At 42.4% G+C, this 22,990-nt stretch overlaps 1 protein-coding gene across 1 annotated transcript; it reads left to right on the top strand.

The window, feature by feature from the left end:
• Nucleotides 1-109: 109 nt before the first annotated feature.
• On the top strand, nt 110-5,025 carry sypl1 (synaptophysin-like 1). Its single transcript, XM_061252383.1, has 5 exons — nt 110-738; nt 2,393-2,511; nt 3,175-3,379; nt 3,633-3,824; nt 4,214-5,025. The coding sequence occupies exons 1-5, from the start codon at nt 667-669 to the stop codon at nt 4,343-4,345; spliced, it is 720 nt and encodes a 239-aa protein (XP_061108367.1). The 5' UTR covers nt 110-666; the 3' UTR covers nt 4,346-5,025.
• Nucleotides 5,026-22,990: the final 17,965 nt, after the last annotated feature.

Here is a 22,990-nt window from a genome sequence, read left to right as displayed (position 1 = left end):
GGAAGTTGCCAAGTAAATAAGATCACGCTATATATTTCCAACATTAAAATGTAACGTTATCTTAGTTTTGCAGTTAGTTAGGCGCAATAGCCTATCCTTGGTCTGCGCAGACATTATCCAACAGCTGTAACGTAGTTCCACCTAGCAGCATTTTGAGGATTTGTGCTTTGCTGAGTTTGAAGTCAGATGACTCGTAGGCTATGCTTTGAATAGGGGACCCCAGGGAGGTTTCTGAGTGCCTGGGCAACGCAGGAGCGGAGGAAAAAGAATCAAGAACGCATAGGCTATTTGCTCTGCTGGTGTGGAAGCCGCGGTCCGCAGGATACGTCTTCAAGTCCATCCCGAACAGCAAATCAGCTACAGAGAAAGTTTGATCGGGCAATTTTGATGCTAATTCGAAGTTCTTGAAGAACCGTTATTTGCAGAATTGAGAGAGAAATGTGGAACAACGAAACAGAGCGTATTGTGTTGCATTTAACCGTAACATAACGAGACTAAAAAGAAGCTAGTTATCGCACAGCATCTTGAATCTCAAGATTTTGTGAACTTGAGTTGGCTGACGTTACTCTGTTCTTTCTCAGGTTTCTTCTCCTTCCATTTTTTCTTAGCTTTTGAAAATAAGTGCATATTTGTTTTAGCTAAGTTAACGTTAAGTCAACGTATCAAATGATGACGGCACTTCGCTTAAATTTGTCTCCTTTGAGGGAACCGCTTGGTTTTATCAAAGTTTTGGAGTGGGTAAGTACCGAACAGCATTCCTTGGCTTTGGCACAGCTTGGCTAGCTAAATAGTATTGTAGAGAGTATAGCTTGGTCTGCTAACACAAAGCTAGCTGAATTGCAAAGTTTTATCCGACGTTATCGGGCCCCTCTGTTAGTTAACGTTAGTTATTTTTACGATTTAAAATGAAGTTAACCACTGTTTCTGCTTTGCACCAAAGTTTGCTCGCTTGCTAAGTAGAATAAGGACAGACTAATCAGGGACAGACTAATCTGTCAGTATTTAACGTTAGCTCTAGTTAACTTTAGCTTTACTAGCTATCTAACAGTTAAAATGGCCTGCGCATTTATGGACCCTTGACAGATTATTGTTCGCTATAGCTAACTTGGATTCACGATTTTATGTAATAAATTAAGTATAACAGTTAACTAGACATATAACCATTCCCTGAACTGGTTACACATTTGGTTCACACTTGTTAATGTTAACTTGACGTTGCAGAATCCAGTGCGCAAAAATACCTGGCTTTTTTTTCAAGTTCATTCATTGAAATTACATTTTGTTACCTTAGCTAACTGTTATTCAGTTGCAATGAGGTGCTAAGACTGACATAGCTGCTAGCTGACATATTTTAGGCGATTATTTTTTAACTTAAAAGGGTCTTTCCCAAGAAAGTGGTGACGCGGTTCAGGGAATTTTGCTCATCTTAGATTTTGTACAAAGCAGCATGTTGCTTATTAATCTATCTTAATGTAGTGGATCGACCGACGAATCGCCCATTTTTGTCATGTCAGTTCATTTTGTTTGTTCAAATAATGCAGTAACGTTAGCTGATTAGGTTTTGACATGCTTGTCACAATTTCTACTATGATTGTGCAGGTTTCTACTATAACAAATCTGGGAAAGGCATTTGTCCACGAAAAAAAAAGTCTGAGCTTGAGAGTAACCTTAATTTAAGTTATGTGGAATTTCACTGTTGCATGCTCAAATGTATTGCTTGCAGTGGACTTTCGTTCTCCACATGGAGCAGCCATTAATGATATTAATGTAATATCGAGCCTAGCTAACGCAATAATTTGTGCACGGTGGCCCTGGTAGCTGTTATTTAAGGCGTGTCATTGCGTGTTCTTTGTGTTTTCTGCTTTGCACAAACTAGATGAGATGCGTTTTGCAAATCGGCCTATGAGAAGCCGTTTTTATTTAACTGCAGCATTTGGTATAAATGCTACCAGTTGCTATTCACCATGGCAATTATTTATTGTTCCTGTCTGAAGAATAAAAGTTTCTGGAATTCCAGTACAGACTAAACTTTCAATAACTGATCAACAGTGCTACGTCTTGCTGTAAAATACGGTGGACGTGTTTTACGTAATAATAACGTAACTGTTGGCTTCACATGCAGTTGGTCATCCCAGTCGTCCAATATTTGTATTGATGCTCGTATTCTCAGCTTGGACCTAGCATTGCGCAAATCGACAGATCGCCTATTGTAAACCACGGTCCGTGGCCCAATGACTCAGTCTGTTTTTGCTTTGCACACGCAGATTAGATAACGGCATGGATAAACTAAAGAAAACGAAAGCATGCATTATATGCGATTTTATAAACAACAGCAGCCTGATAGCTCAATGCTTATTCATTTGTATTTTCCATTTCATTTATTGTATTGTAGCTTGCAGCCATTTTCGCATTTGGAAGCTGTGGAGCATACGTTGGGAGAACTGTGGTGTCTGTGCTGTGCAGTGAAGGCAAGAACGAAACACTTAGCGCCACTTTCTCCTACCCCTTTAGGTGAGTGGTGGATACACTCAGATCCAGGTGAAGTACCACATCGGTATAACTGATCAAGGTGTCAATGAATGTAACCAAAATGTCCCATGACTGGGGTTCCCAAACTTTATATATCTGAAGGCCCATAAAGCCCTCATCTAATTAAAATGGTTAACATTTTGACATTTATACAACACTCACTACAGACCATGGTCCTGCTGGACATTTTGTCAGGGTTAACATAGATCCTAAGTTAGGAAGCCACTGTGAGCATCTTATTGACATTGAAGTGTCAATTATCCTATTATTATCCTACCTATTGTATATGACTGGTTCCATTTTTAGCAGCTTGCACCTGTGTTCGACCTCTTAGTGCAGTGGGAGAAGATCTCAACAAAGATTCTACATACTAACCAGCTCCAGCATTTTTCCACCCTCTCTCTTTCCTAACAGCAGGAGGTTCCAGTGCAACACCCCGGAACAGCACAGAACATCCATTCCCACACTAGTACTAACCGTAGCATTGCACTTGGTCATGACCCTTAATAAATATTCATGAAACCCATTCCATTGTCTTGGCTTAAAATGGCAGGGAGCCAGAATCTTCAATGTTAATGGAGTAGAGTACCTGGTGGGTATACAGTATGTGTGATGTCACTCTCAGGACACCTGTAATGTCCACAGGTTAAGCCAGGTGCCCCTGGTGAGTGAAAACACCACGTTGTGTAACCGCACGGTCGCAGAGACCCATCTTGTGGGAGATTCAGCATCCTCGGTGCAGTTCTTCGTGGCCATCGGTGTCCTGGCCTTTCTGTACTGCATGGCAGCTCTGCTGATATACCTGGGGTACATGCACGTCTACAGGGACTCAGACTTTGGGCCCATCCTGGTGAGAACTGGGCTGTCGTTCCAGTGGATTATTAACATTATTTTTGCAATGGTTTTCCCAATGTGAAAAAAATAGTATACTCCTCATACTTCACTTACCCTTTAATTATATTTCAAGTACTGAAGTATAAAATGGTATAGTTCAGGTTGTTATTTTTTTTTGCTTTATTATAGTTATTGATTGAATCACGTGGTGTAGAGGTGTGTAAATGAGCCGGAGCGTTTGGTCGCTGCGGTTGCGCTCCCCCCTGCAGGACTTCCTGATGACGGTGGTGTTCGCGTTCTTCTGGCTGGTGTGCTCGTCGGCGTGGGCGAGGGGTCTGCAGACGGTGAAGGACGCCACGAGCACGGCCGGCATCAGGGCCACCCTGGCGCTGTGCCGGGAGCCGGGCGTGGCGTGTGAGGTCACGGAGTTCGCCCCCACGCGCAGCCTCAACGTGTCTGTGGTGAGCACTGTGACGCTGACGCCGTCCGAGAGCCGGAACATCCGCTGCCGGGCCTCGAGAGCCCAGCAGATGCACGCGCTGTCTGTTTGTGTGCAGAATATGGGGTGCTTCTTTCATGTGTGATTTTAAGAATTTATTGTTTTAATAAATTGTTTGTTATTCAGCTGACACTTTTATCCAAAGCGACTTACAATCAGGGCAGGGCCAACAACTGTGTGGATCTTATCTTACTGGCTGCCCCTATGGTATGAGTATGCTTTAGAAAAGGCTGCTCTTGCCAGTTGGTTCATGGGAGTCTTATTCTGATACAGCAGATTTGTGTGTGCCTTTAGTTTGCATAGCTACACCTCTACTGGACTGATCACTGTCCCTCTGCATCCCTTCTCCAGGTATTTGGCTATCTAAACATGATGATCTGGGCCGGTAACGCCTGGTTTGCTTACAAGGAGACGCGCTGGCACGCTCAGAGGAACTCTGCCCAGCACGGGGCAGGGCGTGGGCCGGTCCCCGCCCCCATCTGACCTCCAGGTAGCCTCCATCGCCCCGACAGTCCACCCCAAAAGCAGCCGGTGCCCGAGGCTTCGCCCCGATAGTGTGGAACACGCGCTGAAGCTGTGCCATCTCAGCTACCTGCACGCCCATTGTGTGCCTTACTATTATTTCAATCACTTCAATAACGGCTGTCCTCGTGAAGGAACCCGTGTTCTTCATTTCAGCTTCCATTGTTTTTTAAATGACATTTAAGCAGAATTCTTACTTGGGTAGAAGTATATTACTCCCATTTCGTAATTATACCGCAGCGATTGCTTGATTTATTTTTCGCTACCTTCTTTTTTTAAAGATTTGCATGCCTTTATTTGCACAATGACAAATTATCTTTTTATGATTCAAAAAAATGTATCCATTTATCAGTGCTGGACTGTAACTTGAGGTTTGCGTTATTAATATGTCTAGTATAAGCAAAGACAACCATCCAAAGTGCCAAAGCATCCACTGTCTAGTGTGGCATCTCCGTGGTGGAGTTTTCTCTCTGGCAGTGTGGGCGTCCCTGCCTCCCCCATGCAGTAAACCTAGCTTTAAATTGTTGTGGTCCTACAGGGTTTGGAAATGACATTTTTCCTGTCGGTCTATACTCACCAAAAGCTGTGTGCATACCAAAAAAGGTGGTTTGTTTTCCAAATAAAAACCCCATAAAATACAATCAATGTCTCCCCAAATCATTATTTTAGTTGACGCAGGAAACTATTTCCGAATTATCTTCCTTTTTAGCTTTTACTCTGGACACTTGAGCCCTTCCACTGCATAATCAGGAAGAAGATTGTATACATTCCAGGAGCTTTTATCATTCCACTCCCAGTTCTCTTTTAGCATATATTAGGCCCATTACAACGAATGAATCGGGAACTTCACTATGTGTACAGTAGATGTATCTTTGTCATTCTGTTCTGGGACATTTGTCCGAACCCAGCAGCAGAAACTCAACCCAAGGAGGTCAGCCCACGGTCTGATTGTGGGCTCTCCTCACCACACCAAATAAAAGCCAATTTTGGCCCCTGTGCCTGGAATTTGCTATTTCTATAATGCGCCTCTTGTTTGCTGGTCTATCTTGTGACTTCTGATAGCTATTTGTCTTCCCCATTGGTGTCCGGAAAACAAACACAACATTATCCGAGCAGTGAGAATACCGCAGTGTGGCTGAGTTCCACAGTAGAAGGATCCAGTTTGCTGCTTGAGGCATTGCTTCTTGTACTGATGCTTGGGCTTGAAATATTTTCACTTTTAATCAATGCTAACTGGGAAAACCCCCTGCCTTCATTTAATTTCCAAAATATTAAGGCCTCCATTCATGGTTTGTGGATCAGCGCTTCACATTGAACTGGAAACCCTGTGCAGTTAACATTTATGTGAAACGGATGTTTAATTATACCAAATATGCTTACTGCAAGTGACGTGTTGAATGCTTTCTCTAACGGCAGTTTCTTCTTGATTTGGTGGTCCTATGGCTTTACTTGTTTATTTTTAAAACCAAAAGTAGAATAATTCTATTTCAAAAATACTCACAGTTAAAGGCATTATCTCAGTCACTGTGGGAAATATAGTGTAGTTAACGGGATTGACTGAAACTGTCCTGTGTGCTCAATGTGTTGTTTACCTAACCGCACTGATGGTTCGTCCTCGTTCCTGTGGAGTTTCTTGTTTTTAAAAATTGGAGGAACTTTTAGTGAACACACACAATGGACTCAAATAATGGAGTGAATCAGAATAACCACGTAACCAAATGCAAACATTGCATGTGTCAGGGTGGAAATGTCCAATGTCCCAGTGTAAGAATGATAAACATTGTAAGGGCAGAGAGCAGGAAGACTAATAGGTAACGATCTGTCACCTTATCAGAAAACACTAACATTTTCCAGCCACAAGGGGGCACTGATGTTGGTAAAGTGCAAATTCAATAATGACGCATAACTCTGCCCTGTCAAACTCTCTCTGCCACTTAGAGTACAATAACTTGCTCTGTGAGACACAAGAATAATAGCTGGGATAAGGAATACTAATTCAGGAGGATGGGAAACTTCCAGATAGTATCAGCATTGTACAAGAAAAACAGTCCCTCGTGTATGTATATTAAGTTGAACTGTGATGATTGATTTATGTACACTTGCCTGTTAATGGGGTGAAAAATTGAAAGGTTACAGTTCAACAACTTTCTTGCTGGAACACACTTGTAATGAAAGGGGAAAAAGTTAAATCCCAATGGCAGCTTTCTCATTTGCATGGATTTATGATTACTTTTTTGGGCAACTTGCCTAATAGAAACAATAATTCTGTGCATTAAAAAAAAAAAAAGTTTCTTTATGAAAAACGTTTATTTGCTTCTACAAAACATACAGTTCGTTAAAAATTGTAATTGTAATTAATGTGAAGACAAATGGAAACGGTTCTTTTTCAGACAAAACTTATGCAACACTTGGCAATGCTAAGACAGTCATTTTCACATGTAAAATAATTAACGCATTACTGAATGCATAATGTTAGACCTTCCTGGTCTAGTTCTTCATTCAGTTTGGTGCTGCCTAGACTGACTCTTAAAACAGCACTTAGCTGTAACAAAACAACTAGTAAAATATGCAATGTTTTTGCAACATTGTAATGGGAATGTACGCATGCTGATAACTTTATCTGGTGGACCCAGATTAAATGGGCAGTTGCTTGGCATGGTGAGGCTATAGCAGTGTTTTAATAAAGTGTGAAAATGTAATTATCTGGGGCAAGCTTTCTTCATACTGGATGGGCAAGGTTGATTAACGTAATCTCTCACTTGTGACAAGACTCCCAGCAACTCTTCAAACAAGACCCATGGGGTGTGAGCTCAGTTGATGCGTCTGTTTGCTATCTTCGGTTAGGATGGTACTACCAAAGTACACCGAGGAGTGGCTCACGGAAAAAGTAATATATCATAGCCTGCTGCCACTGCTGGATTTTTTTACAACCATTTTATGAAAGCATTTTATGAAAACCACCTCGTGAGCAACAGAAAACTAAAGTAATTTAAGGAAAAATTGCAATCGGTTCAGTACCATCAGAAATGTGAAAATGTGCTGTCACAGAGAAACATGAGGATATTGGTGGCATCTGACCTGCTGGTTAAATTGTTAAGGGTATTAAAATGTACAGTATGTAGGACACGGCATCAGCACAAGAGTGCTGTTCATTTCTAGCTTTTGATTTTTACTTATTTAATTTACTAAACTCACATAAAATAAGGAGATCTGAGAAAACATTTTGGATATTTGTAAATACCAACAGTAAATAGCTGATCAAATCAAATTATACTAATTACATTACATTAATGACAATACATTAGATAAGGAAAATAAATTCTCAAATATACAGCTTTCTCAATGGTCGTTAAAACTATTTTGCTCTATTGGCTTGTTTTTCAAAAGCGCATGTATGTTGGTTAAAAACCTAACTCTGCTTATCTTAGTATATGATGACCAGAAAGCCCTACATTCCTGATACGTCAACTGCTTCTAGTGTTGCCATGGGGATATCCCTTGACTTGGGTCTTGCTGTTGACTGTGAAGACTGCTGTTTATTTCGAGATCCTGGATTGGGCTGGGGTGAGCCTTGATTGGACTGCTCCCTGTCGTTCCCCATCTGTGATTGGGCAGTGCCTGCCCTGTCTGTCCCGCTCGTGCTCTGTAATTGGGCGGTGTCAGATGGTGACTGTGGACTGGACTGCTCCTCAGGGACGACCACCGTTCTGCTCCTCACCTGTATTATCTTAGACTCAGCCGTGTCGTCCTTCCACCTCCTGGCACCAGACTTAGTGTTGTACTTGTAGATCTGCCCTGTTACTGCAATTGACCAATCAGGGTAGTGGCTGTCATGCAATTCTAGATAGTCCTACAAAAATGATACATAAAGATAGGCTTTATGTATCACTGTACTTGTGTAAGACTGCTGTCTTTGAGAGCAAATTTACCTGGATCTACTGCTTCCCCATCAAACACAGTGCGGATCTTTGTAATTTCCTATAAAGAGAAAATAAGAGTAGTAGAAAAATAGATGTTTCACAGCCTACAATGGCAAAGCATTCAAAGCATTGTGGCTCACACTCAGAGTATATTAAACTGAACACCTTACCGTTACGATCTCTCGCTGGACAGGTCCTAGAAACACAGCATAGTCATTGTAAAAAGCAGTTTTCAAAAACATTAATGGATATGTGTTATGTATATTTCATAATATTGTTCAGTACCTTTCACCGGGACGCTGAAAGAAAAGGAAACCAACCTTTAGAAATGAAATATTGTAACAGGCTAATTCACACCTCTCTGACTAACCTTATATTTTTATTCTTTGGAGAAAAAGATTCATAAGGCTCCACTATCTGAACCATGTTAATAACTGTGATCAAGTGGAAATTACTTGTACATACTTCATGCAGTATAGTCAGACATTTTACATTAAATGAAACCAAATTCTCCCAATTTGGTTTCATCCAATCATATTTAGGTGCAGTGTGAGAGGGGCAGGACACATATTGAAGGTGTGAGAGACGTGTGGAAGGTAGAGTGGAGGAGAAACACTTACAGGGTCTCTATATCCTCCACGGTTTGGGGCTCGCAGCAGTTGCAGTCGAGGGTGGAGAGATACTTCCCACACAGGTAGAGCAGGTATCCCAGAATGGCCAGGAGCAGCAAGGCACCCAGGACGGAGATGAAGGTCACGTACCAGTCGTTCACGTCAAACGTGTTCTCTCTCACGGCGATGTACGTGATGCGAGGCTAGAATATATACTTAGGTAATCAGGTAATTCTCTGATCAGCGCAGTCTTGTTTCATGCAAAACAAGAAAAAAGGTATCTAACATCCGTGTTAGATACATTTTGTATCAAGGGTGTATCGGAAGGGTGTCTACTACATTTTGGATCTAACATCCCTGTGAAGGGTTGATATTAGACACTGTCTGGGTACTGATATTTCGTCCAAAATGGTGTTACAAAAGAAGGGTGTTGAAACGTCTGCCCGAATGCTCACAGTTGTCGTGGTGATGCTGGTGGTGAGGTCAGGGTCCACCACCTCGATGTTAATAACCACAGTGCCGGTCCGGGGCTCCTCCCTGGGCTCGGGCTCCCCAGCCATCAGGTTTGCGTCGGAGATGAGGACAATCAGCTGGTACTGCCACACCCTGTCCAGGCCACTGCTGAAGTCAAAGGGCTCCCTCAGGATGAGCCTGGTCACGTTGGTTCCCGACGCAGGGGAAAACACAAAATGCCGGTTGAGATTGCTGGCTCCTGCAGGGGCCAAACACAGGACACAGGAAGCAGATTGGGATGCTGTGCTCGGGAGAACTACAGCGGTTGTGTCCACAATTGGGGGAAAAAAAACAAGACCTTGTAAAAGATTGTTTATCCACAGGTATATGACTCTTGATATGGGAATCATTGCTCTTTACAAATGTACCATTAGGTGAAGTGTAGCATAGCTGTGTGGGTTTAAAACGGATGTCTTCCCCCTGGGCTGTATACATAATTTACAGTTTAACATGTAGTTTTACATAATCCATTCATACAGATGAATATTCATAAGTAATTTGGACTGCATAGCTTTCTAAAGGGTACCACAGCTGTGTCACACCTGGGACCTGAAGCTAGTTCACTCTTGAGTTCAAATCAAGTGCCTTAACCACTGCTGAATGACACAGAGCTCCAGTGGTGATGACGATGGTTGGTGGAGATGATGAGGAAGATGATGTACCTGAGATGGTGTAGATGAAGGACGCAGCAGGGGAGTCCTTGTCCGCACAGGTGAGGATGAAGCTCTGGACATTGGATCCTGGGCGGAGGTCCACAGGGACTACGAGGTTGGTTTTATTGGGTCCACATATCGGTGGCTCATCATTGGCCTCAGTGATGTTAACAGTGACCTGAAGATAATTTTTTTAAATGCTTCAGAAAGTAGAGGAAACGTAAGGATCCCTATGTTGTGCCTAAGACGGTACAAACTGACCATGAACAGCAGTCATGGGAAAATAATGCATGTTTGTATAGCAAACTGCATGAAAAGACTTTGCAGTGAGAAATATTTAAATATGTTTAATAATAAAATAAGTTTCATTTGCAATTGTAATTACTCACAAGGTAATTACAAATGAGCAGAATTAGAACATTATTATATTAGTTCCTGTAGCTGTGTGTGTACAGTGGAATCCTGCTTGGAAATTTGTCCTGAATAAAATGAAAGTACTGAACCAAATGAAAATCTCTGCTGTTTGATTGGTTTGCTGGTGACTTGTGATTGGATGGGTTGTGTGCATGTGTTCACCGTGGTTGTTGCTGAGAGGGGCTTGATGGGATCTCTGTCCACGGCTTGGATGACAAGCTCGTAGGTCTGGGTGGTCTCGTAGTCTGGTCGCGTGAGCAGAGCAATGGTCCCATGCTCGGGGTCCAGATGGAAGATGTTGCTCAGGTCGCCGGTGCCTCCGCCAGAGATGAAGGAATACCTTATGCCATTGGCAGGGAAGTCCCTGTCAGTCGCGTTCACCTGACCAATCACTGCCCCCCCTGGACCAGGGACAGAAGCCATGGAAAAGTGCAGATGGTGAGGCCATGCACATCAGTAGAACATCCCAACTGATCCAGCACTAAAAACTACTAATATACAGTTGGTAATCTCAGTGGGAACAGAATAATGTTGTGTGAGTAAAGGGACCTGGGGCATATATCATGAAGCAGGAATACTGAGTTAGTTGAGTTAGTCCACAGAGTAAAACCCAGAACAGCTGTTTTTACTTCAGTCCATGTTCCTGTTTTGAAAGGGTTCCAGGTTTTACTTGGTGAATCTATCCAGCAAAGTCAATAATCCTGCTTCGTGATATACCCCCGAGTAATCGAGAAGCTACAGGTTTTAAATTTAGATGTGAAGCTGCTTTTGTCCATCCATTCATCCATTTTCTGAACTTTTTATTCCAGGTCAGGGTTTTCCAGAGACTGGAGCCAATCCCAGCATACATTGGGTGAAAGGCAGGGTAGGTCAGGATAGGCAACCGATCCATCACAGGGCCCACACATCATTCACTCATACCACAACATAACCTGCATGTCTTTGAACGGTGGGAGGAAACTGGAGTACAGGAAAACCCAGGCAGACACAAGGAGACCATGCAAACCACACAGGGCCGAGATTCAAACTCATTAGCTTCTTGCTGTGAGGTAGCAGCACTACTCACTGCACCACTGTGCTGTCCCACTGCTTTTGTACTTCACTTCCTTGATGGGTGTTTAGGTATTCTGGAGCATTGTGGTGAGTGTGGAAAAAACACTTACTTCCTAGAAGCTCTGAGATCTTGTAGAAGTAGGATGTAGGGGTGAAGACAGGGGGGTATTCATTTACTGGGGTCACCGTCACATCAATGTAGGCATCACCTGCACAGGTATGGGCATGTGTGGATTACTGCTCAATTCAAACTGTCAAAACATGTTCTCAAAACCGGATTCGCCTTACAGGGCCTGTGGCATCGCACCTGTTAGAGAAGTGTCGTCCGCATCAACCGCCTCCACTAAAAGGCTGTAATGATTTCCAGTGTAAAGATTATTGGGATCCTCAAAGTCCAGGCTCCCAGTTAACTGTGGAAGATTGAAACATTTTTTTCATTTATACCTGTAGCTCAGGCCAGTAGGAAGGAGATCACTCACAGAGGAGCTTGATGAGTATACATCTTTCACTTGCTCCAGGTAGGATTACAGCATTTTCTCCATCAGTTATTAAGCTACATTCATAAATCATGCAGGTAGAGTGCAGTTATATTTGGTTGGTGACTCAGGCAAAACTTGTCACACAGAGGAGCTTTAGTTACATGTAGGCTGAGGCTGCAGAGGGAATGAATGGAAGTGTAACTCTAATAAAGCCATTTGAAATTGTACTATCCTAGTGCTTCCTATAGCCAAACACTACTTGCCAGGTAAATAACATTAATAGCATCAAATATTTACTGCCAGGTTAATAACGTTAATAGCATCATATTCTAGCATACTTTTGTGGTTCATGGTAATGTTTTCCAGTACAAATATATTTTTTCCACACTTAACAATAATGTATATACCTGTGTGTGATAGGACATTCACTGGCAATGAATATGGGACTACTTTACTATAATTACAGGGCAATTTGGGGGTAAAACAGATCTATTGTGGATGCCCTTTCTAAACAGAAACAACACTGCTGAAAGCACAGGTTAGTATGTAGTAATTCTGTCTCATAGGAGGAGTGCGAGTAATCCCTCTGGATTGTAGTCTCTTTATTGGGGTTTGGGAACCAGTGGGTGAGTCCCGTGGGGTGGGGTCTATGGTTAGTCAATCAGGCCACTCACCGTGATGGACCCCATGGGGCTCAGATCGAAGAGCTGATTGCATCCAAGGCATGAAAGCCTAGTGAAACTGTGCATCGTGAACATAGGATCCACATCGTTATCCTGGCATGTCACTGTGGTGATTACGGTCCCCAAGGCCTCTGTCTCCGTCAGAGCTCTCCTGAAAACATTCGATAAGGAGAACATCTCAAGAAGGGTGGGTTGAAGGAACTCCACAAAGCCTGTACATAATATTGATTGTAATCTTGTGTAGAATAGTCTGGAAAACCACTTCTGAAATATCATATGAACAAATATTTGTATAAGAAAGTGTAATTCAGTTATTAGTTATTACTGAAGATTAATAGCATATAACAACAATTTATCTGTTACTGGAAAAACAAACCCTGAAGAGACAAGCACAGCACAATACCCCGAAGGTAAAAATATGGGACAAACATGCCCCAGGGAGACAGGCACAAGACTGTAGGGGAATGTAGGGGGAAGGACTACAATCTATCTAGGGCCTACACAGAAATGTGTATGAGTGCAGGCCACAGTGTGAAAGTCTGATTTTTAATCTGTGCTGCAGACTCTGGACAGATTTGGAGAGAGAGAAAATGTGATTTGACTGACGAGCCACTGACTTCTATGAAGTCATACTATGGACTGTTTACTGTATCTAGGTTCCTACAGGGCAATTACAGGGCATGCTAAAATGATAGCAAAAACAAGTCTAAACATGCTATCAATGCCATTTATGATAGTCTTAATGTCTTTGTGATTGAGCTGATGTTATAGCACTCAGGGGTGGCGGGGTTCAGACATGCCTCTGGGCGTCAGGAGAACAGATGGGAGCGTTGTCATTGATGTCTGTGACGGTGACGGTGAGCTTGATGGAGTGGGACAGGGGGGGTCCAGGGGGGTGGTACGTGGCCGTCACAGTCACAGTTATGGTGGGATCATCCCGCAGGGGATTGCTGTCACGGTCCATTCTGCTGGCGATGGTGACAACACCTGTATCTGAAAGGCAGGAACAAACACTCACAGCTGGCAAACACTCCTGACAGCTTTCAGATCAATCCAATTGAATTCCTTTGATTCCGGAGGTGGAAGTGGTACGGTATTTGTTCTGAGAGCTTTGTTATAATGTATAATATGTCCTTCCAACAGTGGCTCATGACTCACAATAACAAGCCATAACATCACCCTGGGAGGAAGGTTTAGTTGGCAGGTTATTCACTCCATAGCACAATTGGTCTAATTTGGTACCTGCTGACAACCTCCACTAACTGCACTGGGAGCTCAGTAACTTTCAGCAGGTTGATTGCAGACTATACACAGATATAAACCAAAGGTGGAGCAGCCCATGTTTGATGGAAAGAATATGCTCTTCTTAGGTTCCACTAGACATGGTGAAAATATGGCTATATTCAGGCTACGTACAGGTGGTCTGTGAACAATGAACAATGGCTGTAACTATTTGAGCTTCTGAGAATGCAGCAACACATTCTAACCGATGTGACCTCCTTCAGTAGCCATGATGGCTGGCTGATCATGCTAGCTGTCCTGTAGTATCTCGTATGACTTATAGTCACTGGCTTGCTCATGGATGTGAGGAGTGCACATTCTTCTGTGCAGAGGTTGTTATGTGGGTGTGGGTGATATATTGATGAGAGAATAATACAATTACCAGCTCCAAGAAGAAGAGAAATGGAGTAAAAACAGCTATCAAAAAGGGATATTTTGTTTTTACAAACAAAGGTTCAAATCAGCAGACAATTTGAATCAGACTTGATTCAGCACCCATACGGTGAAGGTGATCCAAGGACTCACGTGCATGAATGGCGAGGTAGCTGTTGAGGCTGATGGAGTAGAGGACATACCCGATGTAAAACACATCATCAGGGACCACTGCAGTAATGTTAGTAATGATGTATCCTGGGTTCAGCTCCTCTGGAATGGTAAATGCTGTGATTTTGCTGTGAAGGAACCACACGACAAACTCTCTATTAAAACAAATATTTTCTATCATATAAACTCCAGATGAGGAACATGTGTAAGTAACTCACTTTAAGAACTGTGGCTTGTTGTCGTTTATATTGACGATGAGGACCGTCAGTGTTCTGACTGCCGTGTTTGTTCCGTCACTTGCAGTGAGGTCGAAGCTATAACTGCAGGAGCAAACAGACCATGTGATTACAGGCTCTTTCATTCAAGTGGAGATCATCACATACTAACATGGAATTAACAAATGCTTGTCCCATGCTTGCAATGTCCTTCAAGAACTGGGAGGGCACACTCTGTAATGTGTAGCTTGATTTCCACTCTGCAGTCCATCAGCTTAGCTGTGCAGGATCTGAGCTCAAGGTTTAAATAACTGATCACTGGTGCATGCAGATCATCAGTGCAGATAGATCACTTGGGTGTCTATAGTATATCATTAGTGCAAGTAGCTCACTAGTGCAGGTAGAGCACATTTGGCATAATGTTTCTTAGTTCATCTTTAAAAATATATCTGTTCATCTCATGTTTGACAGGTTTCTCAGGTTCAAAAGCCTCTTGACAACTACCTGTAACCCACTGTAAAACATTACATTGCCTAAGATTGCGTGAAAGAGAATATTTACATAAATATCTCAATTTCTTTATGGATCAAGACACTTAACACAGAGATAATGCGATAAAGATGTAATTTCCCTTGGAGAATATATAATTCCCTCAAGATAAGGATGTAATACTATCACATTAATAAGTAGGCCGTGAAAAATATTACATCATCTCCTTGAGATAAAGATTTAAGTCCCTCAAGATATTAAATTGTCCCTTGGGATTTAGTATCAGTACTTCCTTTGAGATAAACATTTTCCTCCTTAATTTCCTCTCAGAGGCTTCAGTACCTGCACTACATTTACCATTTTATATTTACAACCTCAGACTTGGAAGGGGGCTCCAGTCTCACCTCCTGGGGTCAGTGTCATAATCGAATTGCTTAGTAGTCATGAGGGATCCTTTTTGTCCGTCAACGTTGAATGCTGGGTTTGAAGGAGTCATAGCAAACTGGATGAATAGATAAAACACATTCAGACAGTGGCAACCAGAGACAACAGAGAGGGAGTGAGAGAGGCTCCCCTCCACTGTGTTTAAAAACATATTTGAATGAAAGATAAAAAATGAAATCAATCTTAATTATCCTCCCCCAAATCCCAGAAAAAAAAGTGTGAGTGGCAGGATTGGAGGGAGGGAGGGAGGGAGGGAGGGAGGGAGGGAGGGAGAGAGAGAGAGAGAGAGAGAGAGAGAGAGAGAGAGAGAGAGAGAGAGAGAGAGAGAGAGAGAGAGAGAGAGAGAGAGAGAGATGAGAGAGAGAGAGAGAGAGAGAGAGAGAGAGAGAGAGAGAGAGAGAGAGAGAGAGATTTATACAAAAATATACAAAAGCTTTACGGTAAGGGGCTTGTTCTCAGGGTCAGATACACTTGGCTGATATATGATTCCTGGTGGGGACTTCTCAAGGGTATAGAGGACTGAGTCTGGAACATTAAACATATTAGACTCAGGTGAATTGGCAGCATGAGACCTGTTGTGGTTCCCTGCCCTAACATTTCACAGACCAGAAGGATGATAAAAGGAATCCACCATTTGAACATGTAGCTTATTATCTTTAAAAGTTTTGATGTTTTCATGTTGACTGTGCTTATACATATGCACATGTATGGCCATTTTGCCATCTCTGTCAAACTTGACTAGTTAGCTTCATTGTTGCCCTAATGACGTGACCTATTTGTTTTTTTTTAACTTGATATTTTTGGAAGCACTTAATGTTAAACAAAAATATTTTCCATCCATCCACTCCCACCTTCATCCAGAAAGACAGGGGCTTCATCTTCATCTTTGAGGTGGACAGTCAGTGTCCCAATAGCAGCGTCTCCTTCACTGTCCACCACAAGGATCTCTAAAACAAAGCTGTTGGGGGCCGTCTCGAAATCAAGCCTTGGGGTTCCAGTAACAGTTACCTGTGTAAAACAAAAGTCATTGCATGAAGGATAATATTGGGTCAATAAGAAGTGGTGTAAATGGCACTGTGCCAGAAATTGTATCCCAGAATCTATTCAAATGCTGAATGCAAGATCGAATATGTAATTTCAATTTCATGGAGAGGGGTTAAGGTAGATGTAATATCTGTATGTTTTCTGTGGAAGAATCTGTATTTCATGTTTTTAACTGTGAAACTGTGCTGCTTTTGAAAATGAAAACGATTTTTTTTCCCTCTCAGCTCATACTGTATGTTTGCCCAGTGGTGACTGGGTGCCTTGGTGCTGCAGGCAGATAGTGTGCTGTAAAATGCCTATCCCTTGGGACACAGAAACAACAGCAATTACAACTGCAATCTCTCGCCAGACCAACCACACAGGTCTCACCTCAGCTTTGCTTGGGTTGACCATGGACACAAGAAAAGCCCTGGTGAGGGGATTTGTGTTCAGGACATGGGGGTACCCAGAAGCCATGGAAGCTCCGTGGGAAAAGGACACATCGAAGGAGAAGACGTTTGTACTGGCGGGACTGTTCTCGGGCACCTCTGCTGTTCCTGGCAGGCCAGTGAGTGTGACAACTGCAGCTGTGCCTGGGTAATCCAAATCACACTCAAAATAACTTTATTTAACCATTCATAATGTATCAATTTCACAGATTTAGCTCCGTCCGGCTGAGTGTAGCATCGCTACACAGCGCTAGTAATGAACATTACGTGGGATATTAATGACACCACACCCTGGGCATGACTGCACTCCCTGCCCTGCCACATACAAATGTAATGAGAGAGGTGGGCTAGATGTATGATGGAGTAGCATAGACAGCACTGTTCTCTGTCTCTAGAGTTTGCAAAGAATGGTGCGAAAAACAAAAAACATCCAGTGAGCAGCAGTTCTGCGGGTAAAAACATGTTGCTAATGAGAGAGGTCAGAGGAGAAGGGCCAGAATGATCAAAGCTGACAGTAACGCAAATAACCACAGATTACAACATTGGTATGCAGAAGAGCATCTCTGAACACACAACGCATCAAACCTCCAAGTGGATAGGATACAGCAGCAGAAGACGTATAAAAAAGAAGTGCCTGAATGGCAACTTATATGGAGACATGGCACAGTACAAGAGCTGTAGCTTGTCACCTTGGAATAAGAGTTCCTTAGCCGCATGCTTACTTGGCCGCATATCTCATTCAAATGTCGCTATGGGAATGATGTAATCTTCCATGAGGAATTTAGAATAAGGGGTCAGTAATATAACCAAAGATAGCCCCACCCCATATATGCATATACACACACACACAACTAAAATCTTACCTTGTAGTAATGTCATACCCAAAACAAGGCACATAACCCATTTGAGTTTTTTGTAGTCCATTTTCTCTTCACGTGTGCATCGCACGTCCTGTCTCAAAGCCATTCAGACTCTTTCTCTTCCTTCTGGGGAATGTACCGACAACACGGCCAGACAACGGGCGAAGAACGTCCTTTAAAACCATGTTGCTAGGAGGCCTGTTGGTGGTTACAGAGCTTTATGGCCATCATTTCCATCTGATACTCTGTTCTAATATTTGAGTCAAATCTAATTTGTAGGACATGTGGTTCTGCTTAGTCACTTTAGACCACAGGACATCTTGAAAAGGCCAATGCACAGGTTTCATTAGCTTGATGAGCAGATGTCAGTAATGTTTACAGCTCCTTCATAGCTGCCATTGTGTCTTTACTTGGCATTCATATTGATCCAGGGTAAGAGGCTCACATTTCTTCAATTTAACATTTTCATCAACAGTGCATATTTACTGAAACCAAAAGGCTAAATACATTGCCCCACCTGGTAGATGAACATTTTTTTAAACTACCACACCAGAACATGGCAGCTATAATAGCTTGACCATTGTGTGCTTTCAATATGAATATTTAATCTGCAGAGGAATACAGTTGGGCATGCTATCTTGCCTTCGTAATGGTAGGTAATTAAGCCTGTGCCATTGGGTTGTTAATATCCGGATCAACTGGGAGCTGAGAAAGATTGTGTGTGGTTGTGGAAATGTGAAGGCAAATGCACATGGATGGTGTAAGACCTGAACATGTACATGTTGGTGCAGAACTGATTGTTCAGATACACAAGTAGAGGTATTTCCCAAATTTATTTACCTCTACTACATATGTGACTCTACCTACCCTGGACCATCCCATCACAGTCAGCTGTTTTTTTAGACAGCAGGCACCAGAAGGAAACGTTACACCCAAGTCTATCAGCTGTCAGATAATATTAGTTCAGTTGATTTGTTAATTTTTTCTCTTTTCTTGCACTATTCTTTCCTCTAATTACAGTGTACATAATATAGAGGCTGCATATATGTTTGAATTTTAGGCATAATTCGTTTTTTTTTATTGTAGACATAAAAAATATATTTTTGTTAAAATACAGATGCAGGTACGCAAGAGACACAGGTAAATGATGACTTAACAACTGAAAATACTGTGTTTGAGCGCCACCTAATGATTACCCCTGGAAGAGCATGTAAGATTCTAAGAAAAGCAGCAAGGGGACTTTTCAAGCTGAAGTGCATAGTAAATGTAAAACAACCACCCAAAACTTTCTTAAGTCTTCAGGCAATGACCTTGAAATAAATGCAAATAACAGTAATACACCATTATATCACCAAAGCAATCAATGTAATAAAGCGAGCCATTATATTGTTCAAGATGTATGTAAGTATTAACATAACTAGAAAGTAGGATACATTTAGTGTGTATTTTAACCATGTGCACTTGAAAATAATCAGTACAATCTATAATTTTAAGAAATAATGAACGGGTTTCATTATACTGTGCAATAAGCATGTATATGGTTTTCCATATTTTACCAAGAGAAACAGCACGCGTGTCGATGGAAAAACGTGACTTCTTGAACTCCACACTGCCTGAGCACCCTCGTAGATACTCCCACTCGTCAGACACCGAAACGAAAACGGAATTTGCCGAAAATGATGTCAGACGCTTTGCAAGTGTGTGTCATTTGGCGAGTTGTTTTTCTCACCGAGGTAAAGTTATAATCTTCTATAATTGGTTGTAAATGTTCCATGTGATACATCTGGATCATTGGCGAAATATAATTCGATGTGTGCGAAGAGAAAAGCAACGCGTGCTGGCCGCGAAGGAAAGGAAAAAATCAACAAGAAGGAAGAGCAATGGCGACATTGGATCGTAAAATACCCAGTCCGGATACGTTCCAGTGCAAACCGTGGTCTGCTTACACCGATACAGCTGTATCACACTGTTCTGACAGTAAGGATACAATATGATAAATATGTTTTTTCATTTCGATTTTGCACTAACTGGTAGAGTTGTTAAACTGAGATTGACTAGCTAGGTAGCACTTGCTAACTTGCTTGCTGGTGTCCTCCATGCATCTCTGGGCTTAACTAGCTTGGTAATATCACTTTTCGCAAACTACATAGCTAGCTAACCACGCACGGCAGCTTGGCATCGTTAGCTTGCTAATTAGTCATGCAGCTAGCTGTATTAACGGAAACTTCAACTACTGTCCTGCACGATATCGTATTGCCTAAAGTTATGTATTATAAACACGCTCCGCAAGTTACTATATCGTAGCTTGGGCAGCTGAGTGTCACATTTGCGTATCACTCGCTTGGATCAATGTGTACCAACTGTCAGTGCGAGAGTTAGTGAATTAGCTCGCAGCTACTTCAACAGAGTTGAACTTGTCTCTGCCAAGTCACTACTACTACCAGTCGCAGCATGCACAATTAAATGTATTATTCGCTTTATAATTTAGCCCTGATATCGGCTCAGACGAAGCACCTGACGTTTCTTTTTAATCTGGCTCTGTCCCAATATTAGAACATAATATTAACTAGGGAAGTGGTAGTTCACTGCATTTTAAGTGAATACTTTTACTGAAATACCTAGATTATTTTTGCAGGCATTAAGTGGCTAATGTTAGCTAAACTGATAGATGCTGAAACAGCTGCAAGCGCGACCTGTGCATCCACTTTCTCAGTTGTGAACCGTGCGCTGTCACTTGGGACATATAGCAAGCAGGATTGCACGCCCGAGTGTCAATTAGAACTGGGAATGCAAGCTATGTCTGTCGATTTCTACGATAATTAGCTAATGGCGTGTTACTTTTTTGCTTATCTTCATACATTAAGAAATGTGTCACTAATGCGGTTTTGTAACATTGCTTGCTACGTCACGTTTTCCTGATAAACACAATTGAATTCATATCGTCGCATACTGTATAAATAAAAGATCAAAGAGGCAATTTGTCGATCAAGTCCAATTTATCGACATGAATAGAAGGAGCTCTGGGCATCCCACGCTGATCTCGTGGTTTTTTTGTTTTTTTTACGAGAATCCCATGCGTTTCTATAATATCAAATGGTGTACTTGGAGTAAGGGTGTGTGATCTTCTCATTCTTGCCCCCATTGTGCGTGCACATCGGGGGTACATTTACAGGGTATGCTATAGTGTTGTGTCCTGCAATACACTTTTTGCATAATTGCCACTTCCAGTTTCTGTTTTCTTTACATGTCCTTACGTGGCGCCCGAGGGATTAGCGGGGGCCTGCCAGTGGAGTGCACGTGCTTGGTAATTGAAACGCTGTTTGTTCGGGCGCTCGGTGTTTGCTGTAGGACGTCACGTTGAATGCGCAAGGAGGGCGTGTCAGAGCGCGGATGTATTCATGTAGGTGGGCACGTTGCGCCTGCAGTTTTCCTGAGGTACCTGTACCTTATCAGTGGCCGATCGTTCTCGACTGCCTGGATTTCTGGCTCCTTTGGACTTTTGTATGGCTTCATTTAAATCGGCCATCACTGTGGGCGTCGTGAGTGGGAGGAGCGCGCCAGATCATTTTAAATCCGTGTATCACGCTTTTTAAAACCTGACGCAGCATGATGAACCAAAACGTTAACTTTGTTTCACAGAAGTAGCCTGAGCCCACACCCCCACACGATCAGAGGCACAGCAGACGAAGTCAGCAACTCTGCTGTGGTTTCTTTCATCTAAACTCATTTATAATGTGTGTAATTCACACGGATTAAATCTCTTTATTCCTGTCAGTGTGGGCCATTAACAATCTCTGGAGGGTTTTTCTCTTTTCCAAAAGTGCAGAGATGGTGGGACAGTGGTGCAGATGGTAAGAGCATGTTCAGTGCAGTGAGGTCATTCCCTATACAAAGACTGAAATGTCAGGTCTTCGCAGGAACCTGACCCAGCTTGTGGTTTCTCAGGTGTCATTAACCACACTTGTGAAATCATGTCAGATTTCATTAAGGGTCCCATTCAACTCACTTACACACACATTACATGGAAGTCTGTGTGAAATGTGAGTTGACTTTGCAGTTGGCAACTAGGCTGGCTCTATGTCAGAAGATTTACAGCTTTACCAATTTTACCTTCAGGAAACATAATTTATTAGAGTGAAAGTAGTTTACGTCATATTTCTCCCTTAGTTGTTTTAATGTCAGCTGAGCTGTTTTTTGGCCCTAAGTTTTGGAAATGTTTACCCTGAAAGTGAGTGTGCATTTCCATTTGCATATAGAATATTGTGCTGTGGAGACGCCACTTTTTCATCCACCCTGGCACACCAGCTTGGTCAACACTGTTTAATGCTGTCAGGGCCAGGAAACAGGGCAACACTACAGACCAGCAGTGTTCACTATGACAAGTGCCCCAGGTGTTGACACTGGGAACCTTACCATTCTAAAGCTATTTTTACATTAACTGGCAGGGCATGTCGGCATGTGAAACTCAAAGCTGGGAGATGGCAATGTTAAACACCATATTAATTAAGCACACTAATTTCATTGGTTCAATAAAAATATCAAAATGTCGTCTTCTCTAAAAATAGAATGATTGTTCTCTGATTTATTGCATTCTCTCTGGACTCATAAAAATAATACAGGATTTTGTTGGAGGATTGCAAGTCGAGACAAGTGTTGACATCTGGCTCTACATGGTTTGAGATGGGGCGCTTCTTGTCCGATGCCTCTGAAGATTTGGCATGTTTGCCGCTGCACAGTGAGAGCACCCTTGATTCTGAGCATGGATCAGACCCTAATTCCCCTCTGTCTTCAGGGGCCAGCGTGGAGGCACGCAAACTTTTAGATCTAAATGTCAAGTCTGCTGCACGACTTGCCTCAGCCCAGGGACATTTCATGGCTCTAAATAACATATACTTTTCCGTGACAATAATGATGTGACAGTAGATGCCTGCAAAGCTGTTGTTTTCCAGCTACTCTGTCAGGCAGGAAATGATAAA

The sequence above is a fragment of the Conger conger genome, chromosome 8, assembly GCF_963514075.1.
Source record: "Conger conger chromosome 8, fConCon1.1, whole genome shotgun sequence".
Classification (NCBI taxonomy): domain Eukaryota; kingdom Metazoa; phylum Chordata; class Actinopteri; order Anguilliformes; family Congridae; genus Conger; species Conger conger.
The sequence above is the reverse complement of the archived record's forward strand: the minus strand, read 5'-3'. Positions and strand labels throughout refer to the sequence as shown.

Bases quoted from the DNA above. Each gene is read 5' to 3' on its own strand.
- sypl1 (XM_061252383.1), top strand. From the start codon at position 667: ATGATGACGGCACTTCGCTTAAATTTGTCTCCTTTGAGGGAACCGCTT. The intron at 2,512-3,174 runs GTGAGTGGTGGA...TAATGTCCACAG, and splicing joins ACTTTCTCCTACCCCTTTAG to GTTAAGCCAGGTGCCCCTGG. The intron at 3,380-3,632 runs GTGAGAACTGGG...TCCCCCCTGCAG, and splicing joins CAGACTTTGGGCCCATCCTG to GACTTCCTGATGACGGTGGT.